The sequence below is a fragment of the Erpetoichthys calabaricus genome, chromosome 11, assembly GCF_900747795.2.
Source record: "Erpetoichthys calabaricus chromosome 11, fErpCal1.3, whole genome shotgun sequence".
Classification (NCBI taxonomy): Eukaryota; Metazoa; Chordata; class Cladistia; order Polypteriformes; family Polypteridae; genus Erpetoichthys; species Erpetoichthys calabaricus.
In genome coordinates, this window is record NC_041404.2 from 146043453 (window position 1) to 146061783 (window position 18331).

The following is an 18331-nucleotide window of genomic DNA, read 5'->3' on the forward strand; positions in this document are numbered from 1 at the left end:
TGAACTGACCTTTCAAAAAATTACCATTGCAAGTCAATTTTATGACATGAAAATTAAAAAAAAGTATTGTTTCCATATATCTTCACCATGAGCACTGGCAAGCGAATCTAATCAGGGTGTAACTGGGAGTTAGTGGTCATCAGTAACATGTTCAAGAATACAAATCCTCACCCACACTGCTTTAAAGACAGCCATACTGTAGTCGTGAAATTGAGATTTCATCCTATTTAATTTTCTTTTTGACAGAAATAACAAGTCACGTATGCATTAGTGAGGTGGTTATTACCAAAAAATGGTCCATTTAAAACATTTTTCTTAGCCAGTTTTTTCCGTCAATGTGATTGAGACCCAGTGACTAACGATGTGAATGGCAATAATCAGTCCCATACATATAAATGTAATTTCTTATTTGCCATTTGTGCAATTTTAAATGAAGAGCAGTGGCGGCTTGCAGCTAAAATTAGTGGGGGTGCTGCTCCAGAAAATTTTTAGCCTTTGTTTTAAAATTGTGTAAAAGGAAACAAACATGTATAAAAAGAAAATTTATTCAGAAACCGAAAAAAAATTAATCAAATAGAATAGCTGGAAGCAGGATAATAATCTAATTCTACACTTTATCACATTCAAGAATAGGTACACGGGGTTTTAAGCACAACACACGCGGAGTAAAAAAAAACACTACCTTCCACCAGCACGCCGGGGTCGGCACTGCAGGAGTGACAGTGCTCTCTCTCCCTCGCAGCCTCGCGTGCAGCTTCCTATGTGCGCATGCACACAACAGCCAACCACCACGCCGCTGGAACTGTGAAGCGCACAGTTCCAAAGATTTTTGTATCTTTTTCATAAACTGGGGGATGACTACTGACATTAAGCTTAAGGATTATATATTGTACAAGTATAAAGAAAGAATTAAAGAAAAAGGACTAATTATATTAAATGTTATCGATAATATCAAGTGGAAATAGGGGGTGTTGCAGTTCCACAGTGCCTATACGTGAGCCGCCACTGATGAAGAGAATAAATCCTTTAAAATAGAGGTAGGCCACACAGGGTTTTAAAAAATCACCCCAGTTCTTAAGTGCCTGTGAACCCTACTGCATTACTTTGGGCGAGCAGAAAGAGCATGCAGACTCCACATTGAAATATATGAATGTTACTTAATGTGTTTCATTAAAGCAGGCACATAATGTACAGGGCACCTGTGGCATATTCAGCAAACTGCCTGAAAGCTGTCCAGAAGTGAAATGTTCCCACAGCCCACTATCTGCAAAGGGGGTATTTCATAGAAATTCAAGATTATGAAATGTGCATATTCTTTAGTTGCTTTGTAGATTCTGTTGTGTGCTTAATCATGTGCTTTATCTCCTCTGTGATGAATCATGACAGAATCTGCACAGACCAGTTTTAACAAGTCATATGGTACCTTTAAAGTGGAGGCATCTCTAAAACTAATCAGGCCAAGATTTCCCCAACAATCCCATCACTGCCATTGAATAACTGAAGTCCTTTAGAACAGGCTGGACAGCTCCACTGTTGCTCCATCCACCCTAATGTCTGTTTGGCATCTTAGGAGACCCCCAGGTTTTCTTTAATTGCTTAAAATATATTTTATCATCATGATACTTCATGTCTTAATTTTATGAGAATTTTTTTATAAACATATGACTTTAAAACATGAGACAAGACTTAATTGTTCTTGTCTGTGATTAATGCTGACAGTACAGTTGGCTCAATGCTAACTCTAATGTGCACAGATCAATATCCTTGTACACACAATTTATAAAAACCCCAACCTCTCTCACTCACTCGCTTTTTCTCACTCACATAAAATACTGTTACTTGTTGAGATCAATTTTGTGTTCAGGTGAATCAAGTGTTCAAGGGAAACTGTTATCAGTCTTATTCATGATTTTTCTCCCACACCCAATGTGCCAACCCCTGGGAAACCTAGATTTAGTTTGGAGAACATATTGCTGGAGTAAACATATAAAAAGGGGAGGAAAGATCTCAGAATCATTTATGTTTTCCTATGTTCATTGTTTGCTTCACTTTTCAAAATAAGACTTAAATTTACTACAATTAAAGTTCTTAATTGGAGAGGATATGCATGAGAATGATGACATTGTGGAGGACCATGATTACAAAGAATTCTCTTGAGGAGTGTGATTCCGTAGAGGTTAACCCTCTTGAAATCTCCTAATTACAAGGAGAAAACAGACTTGGAGAAGCAGATGTCTGTTGAAAATTGACAAAAGTAGATATCCTCCTGCAACCAACATAAAGTTACTCATTCTGGGAGGGCTGTACACACATACAGGTGAAATATAAACAAGAATTTGGAATACTGATATTGGTAGGTCAATATTCCTAATCACAATGTCTCCTAGGACATTCCATGTCCCCTTTGTGTCATACCCTTTGATAGCAGAAGGTAGATATGGATGCCAGTCATAAGTGATGATTAGAGACTTAATTAATGACCCTGGTCAACAAGTTATGTCCATATGTGACTGCTGACAAATGTTGTACTTTTCAACAATACATGCTCAGCAAGTCTTCAACATATGCCATACAAATAAAGGCACCCTGTTTTGCAAAATCCAGCTATACATGGAAAATACAAATCACATAGAAAAACATCAGGCACAAATTAAAAGAACCAGGGTATAAGGGTTGCCTTGAATGTGACTGAAAAGCCCAAAATGTTGGGAGCAATCCAATACAGCTTGTTGAAATAAAAAAAACAAAGGTGACATCATCCATGTTTGCTTTCACTTTCTCCAACTACTACATTTGTATTTCAAGAAAAGCAAAAATGTCCTGATGAGTACATTGCATAAAGATGCAGTTGTGTGCAACAATTGTTACAGAAAACCTAAAATGGTTCAAGACTGCGATGAAACCAAAGGTGGGGTAGACAACTTTGATAAAATCATTGCTACATACACTGTCAATGCCAAAGAAAGGCTGCCTGCTGGTCCTTTGTCAATTTTTTAGCAGTTACTAAACTCATTTTGGTGTGGAATCAACAGTGACTAGTACACTGGCAAACTAAAAAGACTTTTATTGGGCAGCCATGTCATGATCTTGAAGGCTTATAAATAGGATGTTGCACCCTGGCAGATCACTGCCAGCTGTATGCATGTGCAGAATAGCCTGAATCTGCCAATACTCCAGCAATAACTGGGAAAAGTGGCAGGTGTTAAGGGCTGCACAAAAAAAATTACTTCCAAGATGTGCATAACATGTATGAAATGTCACATGTATATTTAATGGGCACACATACATACCATCTTCATTTCTTGCATTAAGTAGGATTTTTCTTTATTTTTGCCTCCTCCTCTGCAGTCCTTGTGTCTTGCTGGACTAGGGGTTTTTTAGGAGCATCAAGTGACTGAGTTTGAAGGAATAGGAATCTGTGTCTGGCAATCCTGTTAACCTAAGTATATGTTGTAAATTTGTATATAGTGGGCCTTTTCTTGTGGGGCAAAGGATTTTTGGTAATTTTTTGTTAAAGTTCTACAGAAAAATGATCCATGCCCAGCAGTCTTGTTGACCAAGGGTGGTAGGGTGTCATCATATTTTGCATATTTTTACACAGTTACTCTGCACAGACCACTTGTCTATTTAGATTTGTTTTATTTCCCTTTTTGACAGTGTGTTTTCTCTTGGGTCGAATTGGACCCAAATATAAATAGCATTGCTACCCTGAATAACATATATTTCTTTTACTGTGATTTTTTTTTTTGTTGCAAACAAACAAATCTATATTTGTTACTGTATTGTCCATATAACATAAGCTATCAAATATTTCAATATTTGATAACTTACGGGTTTTGTTACCTTTCTGTACGGTTACTTTGTGGCAATGGGAAGCTTCAGTCACTTTCTGTCTACTGTGCTTAATTCTAACAAAGAAATAAATATTTGAAAGGATAAAAGAAGGTTCATTTAAAAATTATAATTTTTATGCATACCATAAGAAATCCAAACCATAAGGAAGTAAAAGCAATCAAAAAATGAGAATCCTTAGGCTACCTTGTATTCAAAATACAAGGGGTTTTCTATGTTGTATAAAAACACTGATTGTAGATGCTTCGGTAAAAAAGAAAATTCAGCGACTGCTCCATACTCTATGGTTGACCATAATTTACCATTATATTCCGAGTAAATCTCTCCTTGGAACCTTGTCACCTTTAAAACTTCAAAGTCGTTATCAATTCTACCTTAGAGAATTTCATCCTAAACTATTATATCGCAGATAATTTAATTGTCATCATCATCATAAGTACCTTCCAGCTATTCATTTTCTGAACAACCTTGTCCACTTATAGTGTTGCAGGAAGCTGGAGCCAAAGCCAACTAGAAAAGGATGAAGGCAGGAACCAACTTGGACATAGTGCTAGCAGGCTACAGTGCGCACCATTCACAACTTAGTATCCCAAATATATCTTGACAAATTTTGTTTGGACTAAAACGAGTTTGTGTAGGAATCCTATGTGAAGTTACTTTAGCCTGGGTTCAAGCATTAACAGGAACCAATAAAATGTGTTACACCGCTGTGACTGTTGCATGTTTTGGAAATATAAATATGTATAGCCTGACATGAGAGGACGTAACATTTTGGAGGATGTACCTAAAAAATATCCAAATGTTCATTCATGCTAAATCATTTTAAACTGATAAATAAACTAGTATAACCATAACTGTCAGAATCAACTGCTACAGTGTCATATTTTTCAATATGTGATAAGATCAAAGAGGTGGCAAAAGGTAAGAGTCTTTTGAGTTGTAGGGAAATTCAGTTCCATTTGTTATGTTTGCTACTTAAATTGTATTGTCACTTCTGTGTTCCTGTCCAGATCTGAATCCTTTTCCCAGCTTTCCATCATGGTGCCTTATACTTGGTCAAGGTCAACATTTCAGTTGGAAACAGTTTATCACATCAAGTATGTAGTGTGCAGCTAACTATCGCCTTCTCCTGCTCTTCCCGGTCTAGTAACATGATTGGAGAATCCCTGGGGTACCCACAAAATGTCAAGTTTGGGCTAATTGGTAATACCATGTTGAAAAACGTACAAAACATTACCAGGCCATTCAGGTCACTTGCCTTCATTTCTGTTAAAAGTTTTTTTTTTTCCGTAGAGCAAATGAAAGAAAGCAATATGCTGGACACTACTAATGTTTGTTGCTCTTGTTCACAAAGCAGGCAGTCTTCACTCATTTACTTTCACTGCCTAGATCATACAAAAATATCCTCATTTGTATTAAAGGCAATTCTGCAAAGCAGCAAAGTCAACTGCACATTTGATTTCAACTCATACTTAAAGACTTCAGTGATTACAACGTCAGACAGTATGGCATGTTTTTGCTTCGTTATGAGCAATAGTAATTTATCTTAACGTTTCTGATCAAAGACTGGAATGCTTGCAAGTTTCTGTCAGCATGTAGCTCCTGTTACCAAACAGGATGGCTGTGAGCTATTTGTGGTCTTGATGGCCCCTCCACAGAAATTGCTCACAGGAAAAATATTGTCAGTTTTCCTATCAATACAATTTTTTTCTGTGTCCACTATTGTCGAGTTAGTCAATTATCCATCCAAATCTCCATCCTCCTTGAAGTGGATAAATAAAAAATTAGATTGAAGACAGCAGATTTGAGCCATTAAAGCTTTAGGTGCCTCATATATTGCCAGTAGAATGTTTTCCAATGCCTTATGGGTCTTCACTGAAACATTGTTATTTGCAGTTACTTGAAAACCTTCCAGATTTCACTATTTCCTTTTGCCCATCTTTGCTGCCTTATGTTTGGGGGCCCTGGCTGGTTTAGCCCTTTTTCCTTTACCTTTCATCCTCCTTTTGGATGAACCTCCCTTGTTCTTATCCACCTCCATGATCTCAACTGAGAGGTTTTTCCTGACTTTACTTCTGGACCTGACAATATTCTTGCCTCTTCCAGCCTTTTTTTGTCTGGCACCCCGGGGGGATTTCTCTTCTGTGGGCATATTTTTGGACATGTCTTTGGCTGATTGAACGTCTTTGAGTTTGAAGAGTCCTGCTGCACCTGTTCCTCCTGCCTGGAGAACAGTGCCTGCAGAGACCAGTTTCTTTAGGGCCAGTTTAATCTTTGAATCAGCATTGTTGCCCACTTTGTAATTGTTCCTGATGTATTTTTGAATTGACTGCAAGGTGCAACCATTTTGATTCTTATCATTATTAATGGCTGATTTGATCATTTCCTCAAAGTCTGAATTAGATGAGACTGTTTTGCCACCTTTGGCTTTTTTTGCCTTAGGCTGGTTGATTGTCGCCACTGCTGTCGACATTATGCCTTTACAGGTTCTTTTTTTGTGATTTGAAGATTTTAGAGGAATGCGTTTAGGTCGGGGGACCTGTCACTCATTCAGAACGGTGCCGTTGCTCTCACGTTGGACCGCACTACTTGACAGAATCAAAGTTCCCGAGGGTCTTGCCTTTGTCGTTGTCGCGACGTTGCGCCTCCTCTTTGTATCTCCGGCGCACTCCGGGAACGGATGCTCGCTCCTCAGTGCTGCTTTCAGCTTTTAAATTTTCCTTTAGCCTGACCCAGGCTTATTTTAAGACTTTGCGCGGACGTAATAGGGAACACCATCTGCACGCAGCGGATCCCGCACTCTTGGTGATTACGGTACTATGAGCTTTGTGTTTTCTATCTAGGCCTATATGCTTACCAACTCGAAGTGATCACGTGGATGAATAGGTGACGCATACGTTAACATGATCAAACCGACGTTCTGGGTCGCGGGGGTATATCCTTGCAGCATGGATTTTAAAGGGTTTGTACATAGGCCTAAAACAGAGTACAATAAAATAGTTGGTTATCCCTTGATTTTACCATTATAAGTATACATTTGCAATAGACGTGATGCTTATTTTCGAAATGCGTTTTGATTAAACTTTTAGTGTTGCCTATGGTTTACCTGAATAGATTACATGCATCCGTCCATTTTATCGAACCGTCGCGGAGATGCGGAGCCAATTCATTAGTACTTGTTCAGTGCAATGAAACCTTGTGGAAACCTTTTGGCAGAATGGATTCCCAGTCTGGTCACGGTCTGAGGGAACTTTCAGTCTCTTCTTTGTCTCTGAGTGTGTTTTTCTCCAAGTAATTGCCAAACCCCCCGAACCTGAAAATATGCATATACTGTACTGTATTATTTGTGTTTACCTGTATATGTATATAAGTTTTACAGGGATTTGCAACTTTCTGTTAGTGTTGTAGATTTGTAAATCTGCATAATCTCTGCATGACAGAATGAGTAAACTAATAACTGATATAACTACCAGGTGTACAACAAGCATAGCCTACTGAGAGGAAATGAAAGGTGTAGACCTAGAACACTCAAACAGGGATTACATTTTTCAGCTGGCCTGAGAGCACCTTGGAATTACATCAGAGATCATGGCAATTATTGCTGAAGTAGTGGTGTGATCTGTCAACTTCAGCAGATAAAGAAACATTAAATATGATGTGTGATGAGAATTAAAAATAAGGTTTGAGTGTTCAACAGCCATTGACACACCACAGTGTTCTCTTTTCCTTACATCTACTAAACTTTTAATGTGAGGTTTGATACATTTCTTAGCCTTTTGAACAGCCTTCTTTTTTTCCTTTGTTTCTTTTTCTTTCACATTTTTAACACTTAAAAGTTTATTTTGTTGTCCTATCTATTAGGCAACAAACATCAACTATTATCATCAGGTTGACTGGTAAGAGTTTTACTCAAAAAATTACTGAAACCATATTGATGATTGAAAGCACTGCAAAATGAAAAGAACTGGTTGGTGGTTTTCTTTTTACATTTGAAAATCTAGTCTCTATATACTGATACAGTTTTATATATCATTCTGATTATTAAATTAGCTTAAAAATGTTAATAATAGCTTTGTTACACAAAAATGAAAATAATAATCAAGACTGGGTACCTTTATGAGGCTTCCTTTACAACATTATACAATATTACCAACAGAGGGCATTGTATACTTACTCCAAATTATCTGAATAATTTTCTGCGTAGCTTATCAAGTACAGCTGACAAATTCTAGAAGTAAATTTAATTTTACTAATTCAACCAAAGTCTGTGAAATTACACAAATCACCAGCCTTTTAAACAAAAAAGGTGACATTAACCCAAAGTCACCCCAGTTGTGTTCCTTAGATTAGCTATTTACACATTTACCCATGTACCTAAAATCAAAATGACCAGAAACTGCAATAAATGTAATAGTCACAACCTTTCTAAATGGGACATAGCTTGAGCAAATATTTCAAATGGCTGGTAACACTGACAAGTTAATATAGTTAAAATTATATCATTGTGTTAAAAAATTTAGATTTCAGAAATATTCTGGTTTATTTGGGTCACCACTGCCTATTACCCCCTTTTTCATTTTGTTTAAATTGGCCAACTGAAAATGTACTTATTGGGAATGTGCCACATGTGATTGTTTAACATTAGAACAATATATTAGTTTATTATTTCACTACAGGGAGTGCAGTTACCTCTCATGCTTTAATCCTCTGCTTTTCATGTGATTCAAAGCTCTAAATTGGTAAGGTGTGGGTGAGAACAGGTGTGTATATGACTGTCCTGTGATAGATTTGCATCATCATCTGCACTTCCTGGTAGAATAGACTGGGGTTTTCCTTAACACTGTTGTGAAAAAACCTTGTCAGAATATGTATTGATGTCTCTTTAATCAAATCTTATGTCATGTTATTATGTTAACAGTATGCCATATGTTACACATGTAGATATACTGTGTTTACAAATACAAATTCCAAAAAGCATCAGTCTTTAAACGATAATTTTTGCTTCATACACATTTTCTTCTCATTTCAAGCAAAAAGCAAACAACTCTTTACCCTTGTATCAGTGATGGTAAGCTCTGTACAACTGCTAAAACTCTTCCTCTAGTCCTTAAAAATGACTAAAGATGCAACTCTTTAAAGATGGTTAAAACTCTGAGATGTAATACCTTTTATAATACCTCTGTTATTGTTAATCAACTGCAGTAGCTCTCAAGATTTTTATCACTTTATTTTGTTATTGGTTAGTGTCATATGTGTAAATACAGTATGTTGTTGCTTCTTTTACAAATTATTTTTTACTTTACTTAACTTCTTTGGTACCTCACTGATTTTAACAAACTGAATACTTTTTGCACAGCACCTAAAATGTAGTTCTTTCTTAGCATTGTCTTTTACTTCCGATTTGTAAATTGTAAATTCATAAATAATTTAAATTTGGCAGCTTAACAGTATCTACTCGATGAAACAAGTTATAGTTTTTGCAGATATTCAGTTTTTGCTTGTTTGGTAGCATCTGGTAATATTATTGTGTTTCATTAGTGTATGCTTTGTAGAGCACCATGTGTTTGAATAGTATTTTTAGGCATTTTATAAAATAAACTCTTGTTGGTGGATTGCCTTTTTAATTACAATGCTTCAGCTCTCCACATTATCATTCCCACTTAATTCAGTTCAGAATCACAAGGGAAATGGATGCCTATCCCGGAAGCATCAGGTAAATGGCATGAACTGGCTTAATTCTAATTTCTGATAATTGCAAACACTGTAACTTACAATAATTTTGCATTTTATGAAATTTCATATGCTATAGTGTTTTTCACAAGTATGAGAAAGCCATAAAACTCAAAGTAGCACCAATATAGGAGAGCCAAACCCAACAGTATTAAATTAATTCATTTATTGGTGTTCTTCCCAAAGGTAGATTAAGATCATCCACCTTTACCATTTCTCTTCACGTAACTCTTTGACTTATGTTCACATCCAAGTCTGTCTTTCTTTCATAAGTTAAAAATTTTGTTCTTAGTCAACCTTCTAGATGGCTTTTCCTTTTAACCAGTACCTGAATACTTCTGTCGCCAGATATTCTTCTGCTCAAATGTATCCAAATCATTTCCTCTTACAGTTTGAAACAGCATCCAAAAGCTTTCCATCTTGGCCACTGTTGGCAAGATTCTGTCATAAGATTTTGCAACTTGATTCCCTCAATAACCACATTTCATAAGCTGTGAAGTTGATTTTTTTGCCCATTGTCCATACCTAGGCACTCCACTCCACTCTTCTGTCCTAATGATTAAACTGTAATCCTTTGTTCACAGCTCTATTTAATTGTAATTTATATTAAATAACTTAGAAAATAGTTCCTAGTAACACTAAATTGAATATTTTGATCAAAAAACAGGAGAAAGGATGGGCACATTTGATAGTTCAGTTATATCCTGGTGATTACTTGATAAGTTACAATGGACCCCAAAATGTAAATGGAAGAGAGACAGGCCAAACAACACCTGGAGGTGAAATGTGGAAACAAAACCTGAAGACCGTGAACTGCAGCTGAAGTACCATACAGAAGTCAAATCAGGCATAATTGGAAGTAAGAAAACAAACTATATAATTACTTTATTTTTCTTTTATTATTCTTATTGGCAATTTCATATTTCTAGAAAACCTCATAGAAATCCATTCATCCATTTTTGGACATGCTATTTCAATTACATTCTCAAACAAGCTTGAAACTATTCTGGAAGCACTGACCAAAACATAGAAGCCAAGCCAAGTCTATTGCAGTTCTGGAGAAACATTGTGGAGTTTGTTTTTTTTTTTGCACACGCATATCATTTATTTAGAGTTAGTGGCATCCTTCACACCTTCTACAACTCTGTAATGGCCAGTGCGATTTTCTATTCTGTGGTGTGCTGAGTTGTAACATCCATTCAAGAGAGGCCCACAAAATCAACAAACTAATTAAAGGGACAGGCTCAGTTTTGGGATGCACCCGGGACCGCTAGAGGTAGCAGCAAAGTAAGGAATTCAAACAAAACTGAGTGCCATTATGATCAATGTTGCACATCCTCTCATTGACACACTAACAATAAGGACTTTGAGCCAACGAATTATTCAGCAAAAGTGTATCAAAAAATGTAACAGGGGCTCATTTATACCAACACCAAAATGCCTGCATAATTTCCTACTGTGACTGTAATTGCCAAGTCAGAAGTTTTCTTTCTTTTTTAATTTTCTTCCTTTTTAGTTATTCTGGTGTGCATTCAGACCATAGTCCATCCATCCATTTTCCAACCCGCTGAATCCGAACACAGGGTTACGGGGGTCTGCTGGAGCCAATCCCAGCCAACAAGGCAGGAACCAATCCTGGGCAGGGTGCCAACCCACCGCAGGACACACACAAACACACCCACACACCAAGCACACACTAGGGCCAATTTAGAATCGCCAATCCACCTAACCTGCATGTCTTTGGACTGTGGGGGGAAACCAGAGCGCCCGGAGGAAACCCACGCAGACACGGGGAGAACATGCAAACTCCACACAGGGAGGACCCGGGAAGCGAACCCAGGTCCCCAGATCACCCAACTGCGAGGCAGCAGCGCTACCCACTGCGCCACCGTGCCGCCCTCAGACCATAGTGTGTGTGTGTGTGTGTGTGTGTGTGTGTGTATATATTTATTTATTTAAAGAGCTTCTATAAAAAGTCAGATTTCGCCCTGAGGACAATTAATCTATCTATTTATATATCTTCCTCAGGGTGCTCAAGTACCTGATGCATGCTGGTCACTGACTCGATACCTGCAGCCTGCATCTCAATCAAATCTATCACTAGCCAATAATACCAACGCACCATTCCTATCTGAAATGTTAGCAAGCACCAGATGGAAAAAACGTGGAGGGCATTACACTAAATAGACCACTGTAGAAAAACATTCAAGAGGATTTTCCCCTGCAGAAAAAATTGCTCTGCTGAGGCACCAAAGATAAGAATTGAACATCGAATAGGCAACAGAATTAACGACGACTGCAATAAAATAAATGGTCCCTGCACTGGTTCTTTGGCCATTCAAAGAACCACCTATTGAAATCCTCACATGATAAACAATTGATGTGGCCGTGTTTATCCAGTGGTCAGTGTTATTGATTCTTGGTGTAAATACTTCTAGTAAGTGCTCTGCGGGATTCTCCATCATTAAGGATTCCTATTATAGCGAGTTGCATTCGTCACGCGACTCCGGAAGGCCCTCTGGCTATTTAAGGCGTCAACGTTATTAGATGTCATTTTCCTTCAGGTTACTGCAGAATGAGGTGCGCAAGCTGCAGAAGGAAAAGAGCGTACGCCGCAGGTGGAGCGCTAACATAAAATCAGTGAACTGTCTGCGGCGGAGTCCTGGAATAGTCTCCGCCTAGCCAAATGTCTATTGGCTTTGGCGCTCCACACCTCTCGCTGTTAATTGGGTGAGAGTAGAGAATGAGGCGTGATCTAATACAGTCTGGTTAGCGCTCCCTCTTCACTGTCGCTCGTGCCCCGGGCTCGGTTTTCACACATCGGTCTCCTGCTATGCGCCTGGCTTTTGTGGAGCCAACCTTGACCTTGCATTTGGAGCTGCCGTCAGCAGAACCCCTGTGCCTTCTGCCCTCATTCTCAATTTCACTTATTTCTTGGGCCGGTATATGGATAGAAGTTCCCTGTTTAAGCTCATACAGGAGCAGGTAAGCGCAGGCGCGCCGTTTCTATGGTAACTGCGGGCATACTACGAATCTTGGGGCTCTGGGGAGGGGTACGCATGAATGTAAAAAAAAAAAAAAAGTGTCTGAAGGCGTACTGCCTAACTTCGAGATCGGCGATAGAGCTGGAGAGTGAAAGTAAGTTTCTGAGATTTCTGTCATACTGAAGAACCGCTAACCGTGTTGGTATGGATGGGTTCTCCCTCACGCGAGGGGCGTGGACTCCATGTTTAGTTGAACTGTTCAGCAGTGTGCTGTAGTGGCAAGGCTAGTATCTATTGTGACGTACTGCACGTCTCGTTCATTCCTTACTCTCCCCTCACCCTCTTAGATCTTAGAAAAGGTACGGCCGTGGGCTACAAGCGAAGGTACGGGTAAACTCATTCATTCATTCATTCATTCATTCATTTAACAATTCCGAGGCCACCATTTGCACAGATGTACTTCTTAATCTGCAATGTTCTGTTGACAAATGTACTACAGCTATTACGGAGGCATTTTATGATTCTTTTTTGAAATTTCAACGTGAATTTCAGTCATTGGTCATAGAAATTCAAGTAAATGTGATGTACAGTTTTTTAAAGAAAATCAAAATTCCGAAGTCCAAACTAAAGCTTTATTGTAGCTGAATATTTTAATGTAAGTTATCGGTACAGTCTTCAGACTTAATAGTGCTTGACCCTCCCAGCCCTCGATTTTAATAAATTCTGTGTGAGGTTGACAGGTTTACCCTGTGCTCTGGTGGATTTCTCTCATAGTTCAAGGCCACATATACAGTATGTATCACTGATCTATATAATGTACAGATTGAAATAAAACCATGGAAGCAATAAACTAATTATATAAAAATGAAAAGTGTGTGCATAACTTTCCCAATAGTGGACTGGTTCCTGTGGCATGTTCTGGTTCCTTGTAATCCCTACTTAAGATTGTCTAGAAAAAGAAAGGTTGTACTGTACACTTTTAACAATTATCAATAGGTGCAATGAATATATTGAATACAATTCTGAGCAAAAGAATATCTTAGCATATTTTGGCAGACATGCTTATGATTTTTTTTTCATAGAGACAAATAGACAAGTTGAAATTTGTGTTTAAACACTTCTACAGCTTTTTTTTAGAGCAGTTAATAAGTAGTAGTGAATGTTTTGTTTCTTGTAAACATGGCATAAAAGATTGCCCTTGAATCCAAATAAAATCTTAAAATAGGTTACACCTACATATTTTGTTTAGTGTGATTTTTGTTGTAGTTTAACCATAATTGTTTACACACATTGAATGGGTGTAAGACACCATTCTGTTTTCACTCTACTTTGGTTTATTTAAACAACTTTTCTCCAAAAGCTTGTTAAAATGCCTTAACATTATCAACATAAGTGATAAAAGTATTAATTGGTGCTTTTCAGTCATGCGAAGGTCCCTTTGATTTATGGTGACTGGTGCTACATTTTAGAAACTAAGCAGAAATAATGTAATCTCAAAACTAATGTTTGCCTTGATAATTTGTGGGAAGCGTATATTCACTCTGCCATATTCTTTAAATGTTGGAGCAGAACAGTTTCCATGAGATACTGATTTCTTTAGGTATTAATGGATTTGTTTTATCATAATAAGTTATTTTGGTTCTCAAGTAATACCAAATCATAGTCCAACATTAGTCAGAAACATAAACAAATACGTAGTATATTCTACAGGAATAAGAAGTCCAGCCTAGGAAACAAAAGATGATGTATAGTGTACAAAAAAGTAATATTTTTCTTTAAGAAAGCAACTTTAGAACTTGGTGAACCATTGGTGTAACACTAGGCCATTGTGCCTGCTAGTAATCAGTACTACAGTTAGCCATAGCCTAGGAAATGAGCACACGTGAAATTAGTTATGTCACACTTGAACTTCTTCATTTTTTTCTCATCATCCTATAGTATCATCTTCCATTCTGGCTTAGAGTCTTCCATTTACTTCCCAGCAAATTGTAGAAAGACATACATATGTACACACACTCCTCAGCCACAACAATAAAAACACTGCCAGGTGAAGTGAATGACTATCTTATTCCAGTGGCACCTGTCAAGGGGTGGAAAGTATTAAGCAGCAAGTGAATAGCCAGCCTTTGAAGGTGAGGTATTGGATGCAGGAAAATTGGGAAAGCGTAAGGATCTGAGTGACTTTGACAAGGGCCAAATCTAATGGCTAGACATCTGGGACAGATCATCTCCAAAACGGCAGGTCTTGCAGAGTGTTCTTGCTTTGCAGTGGTTGTTACCTACCAAAAAGTGGTCCAAAGAAGGACACCCGGTAAACTGGCTATAGGGTCATGGGCATCTAAGGGTCACTGATGCACATGAGGAGTAAAGGCTAGTCTATCTGATTCAATCCCATAGAAGAGCCACTTTATTAAAAACTGCTTAAATATTCAATGCTGACCATGGAAGAAAGGTGTTAACGCACAGTGCATCACAGCTTGCTGCAGAGCCACAGACTGGTCAGTGTGCCAATGCTGACCCCTATCCACAGTTGAAAGCACCTACAATGGGTATGTGAATGTTAAAACTTGACAACAGAGCAATGGAAGAAAGTGCCCTGGTGTGGTGAATCACATTTTCTTTTAGGTTATGTGGACAGCAGGGTGCGTAATGTGTCATGTACTTGGGGAAGAGATGGCAACAGGATGCACTATGTAAGAAGACAAGCCAGCAGGGGCAGTGTGATGCTCAGGTCAGTGTTCTGCTGGGAAACCTTGGGTCCTGGCTTTCATGTGGATGTTATTTTGACATGTGTACCACCTTCCTAAAGACTGTTGCAGACCAAGTACACGCCTTTATGGCAATGGTATCCCCTGATGGCAGTGGCCCCATTAAAGTGCAAAAATCATTCCAGAATGGTTTGAGGAACACAGCAAAGAGTTCAAGGGGGAAATCGTGCTGGTGCTGGAAAATCTGTATTAACTGAAATTACACCCTCACAAAACCAAGTTGATTTAATGTACTTAATCATGAAGCTGTGAACTATACAGTACAATGTGAAAAAAGGAACTAAAACTGTTTTTCGTACTTTAACTGTGTTTATAATTATGAATCTTCATTTTATGCTCATCTATGGACAAAGCAACATTAGATAAAATGTATTTGTCTGAATGTGCAAATGATATGAGATCACATTAAATAACTATTACATGAAATCTCATGTTTTTTTCATATTCTGCCTTTAAAGACAGAAAAATGTTTTTTATAGTTCAAAATAATTTTAAGCAGCTTATTAACAGACTTATCAGTGCTAGAGAGTGAGGTAGAAAGTCAAGAGGAGCAACAGAAGAAATCAAAATGATTTTATTACCGCAAAACATATGCTTAGTTAGCAGTTATGTTTTTGAAATGTGATTTTTTAATTCATTATAAATTTCTCTAGTTACCTGTAATTACCTGAAATTTCATCTATAGCACCATCTCTTCTAGTCTGAGTTTGCAAACTTGGTCTAGACCTTGTAGTCGAAGGGAATGGGTGTTTGGGAGTTACTATTGTTCGTGCTCCGAAAGTGTGTTACATTTGTTTGGCTGTTTTTTGGGAAAAGAAAGAAAAGTTATCTCTTCCCTCACTACAGAAGTCCATGAGCTTTAGAAACCTACCTCAGAAGTTGGGGTCCATGATGGCTGAAAGTGGAAAGCTTGTGATCTCTGGATGTCTGATGGGTCTTTTCGTATGAACAAGAACAACAATGTTAATTTCTAGTAATACTTTGTTAGTTAATTGGTGAGAAAATTTATTTTTTGATCAGTCTCCAAATTATGTTGGGGAATTGTTTATGGCTTGTCCACCTTCATCTGTATATAAAAAAAAAAGCATATTTTTCTAAGATTTCTTGGGCATCACTTGTGAAGCTAAGAAGGATTGCATTTTTTAAGTTTCACAGGCCTCCTAGATGTCCCAATTAAAGCCATTTTTCTGGATAGTTAACTTTGGAGCACATCACGTTCAACTCATATTTATATCTGGGCCATTTTTCTTTTTATTCAACTTTTTTGTGCTTTTAGCAACTGATCCTAGATTAATATTGAATGTTATCTTCTATTAGAATACTTTCTAACCAACTGAGGAACTTCCCAGTGACCTGTTTTTAAAGTCAGGATTACCTTTAAAGAAACACAGACATGATTTAGCAAAACATACAATGTCTTATGAAAGGAAGGGCAAGGAGATTGAATGAATATTTTAGATACATGAATACTAACTTTGGTATAGAAAGAACTAGTGGATACCCAGTTTTTTATTGGATCCTTGAGGTTTGTTAGTATTGGTGTGGAAATTAGTAAAGAAAAAGAACCCGTAATAAATGGTTGTTAATGGTTGTTTCAAGAAGTTGAAATAACAATGCTTTTATTTGAATGTTTTGGTTTTTTCACCTAGTAAATTGTATACATTTTTATCTGCAGTAGAAATGTAGAAACTTTATTAGTTGCATTATTATACTTGATCCGAAATGGCTGCCATGAATTTATTTACCTTGCAGTAAATACGTTTAGAAAACAAATACTCTGAATCATAGTATATGTGCTACTATTAGAAGGTGGCAGAAACTGTGTGGAGTGAATGATTTTCTTTTCTTTTCTTTTTTTGATAGCATAACATTGAGGTAGAGTCTTAGAAATCGCAAAGCTGTTCATTTCCCTTGAAGACCCTTAGAACATGGCAGTGTGCCATTTCTTCTCTGCTTTGATATATCTAGCTCGTGATGGCTTAAATTGCTGCCATGTGTATTCCAGCTAGTGAGCATGGATGCTGAACCATTTTTAGAGTCTATTAATTCAAGTTCCCCATTTTTTTGATTACGGTATATGCACAGTATACACAGTGTTATGGACGGGATGATACCATAAGGACCTGGGAAGCAGACATAGACAGGGCAGTACCCCCCACCCCATCAGGGTTGCTGAAGCATCATGGTCTCCCCCTGGTGGCCACAACAGTATATAACAACATTTGATCTATTTCTTCTCTTTGAAGTGTACTGTGACTCTTGTTATGATTGGGTTCTCACAGTACAGTGTGTATGCTTGGTTAGTTTAAAAATTAGCTTGGAAATTCTGTGGCACCACTGTTACCTAGTTGTATGAGTCTATATCAGCGTTTTTATTTAGTGCAATATTATAATGTAGATATAATTAATATTCATGTCACTTTAGCACAATATTATAATGTGGTTATAATAAATATTATCACCTGTAGGAAACACTTTTGATAATTGCATTTTAAATAAGTTTACCCAGTTATGACAATGCAGGATTTATTTTTGCTAAATCTGTAGTATTTCCTTTCATTCCTTATCTAGTGTCATCTATACATTTTTAAAGTTCACTAATGTTATTTGAGACTTTATTTTTCATGTGGAGTAACTAGCCTAACATTCCTCTGCTGACTTGACCTCAAGTTTAGTCTTCTTCCCCTTCCTGTATTTAATTTTCCTTCCCATATACTATTTTACTTATCTGCTGAATACAATACATATCACCGACTCCTCTAAGACAAAATTTATCAGCTTTTTGAAAGACTATTAATGGATTTTTTGAATTATAATAAAATTAAACTTTATTTTTTCAAATCAAGTTTGCTTAATATAGTTTGAGAAAATTAAGTTAATGTTATTGTTTGGAATTCTGTGCTCATTTATTTTAAGCAAGTCAGTAGTACAGAAATTATTATTATATTTTGCCTTCAAGGCAACTTTAGATTCATGTTATTTTTATATACAGTACAC

At 37.3% G+C, this 18331-nt stretch overlaps 3 protein-coding genes across 3 annotated transcripts in view; 2 read left to right on the top strand and 1 right to left on the bottom strand.

Annotated features, from left to right (window-relative positions):
• The window catches only part of LOC114661106 (retinoic acid-induced protein 1), a 684250-nt gene that overhangs the window by 665093 nt on the left and 826 nt on the right, over window positions 1-18331 (top strand).
• Window positions 5774-6325, bottom strand: LOC114661413 (histone H1.0-like). The gene has a single exon (XM_028814623.1). The coding sequence runs from the start codon at window positions 6323-6325 to the stop codon at window positions 5774-5776; it is 552 nt and encodes a 183-aa protein (XP_028670456.1).
• rhbdl1 (rhomboid, veinlet-like 1 (Drosophila)) overlaps window positions 12352-18331 on the top strand; it is a 57365-nt gene continuing 51385 nt past the window's right edge. Inside the window, exon 1 of the mRNA XM_028812592.2 lies at window positions 12352-12567. Within this exon, the coding sequence (XP_028668425.1) occupies window positions 12529-12567 (39 nt within the window). The 5' untranslated portion in view covers window positions 12352-12528. The remainder of the gene's footprint in view (window positions 12568-18331) is intronic.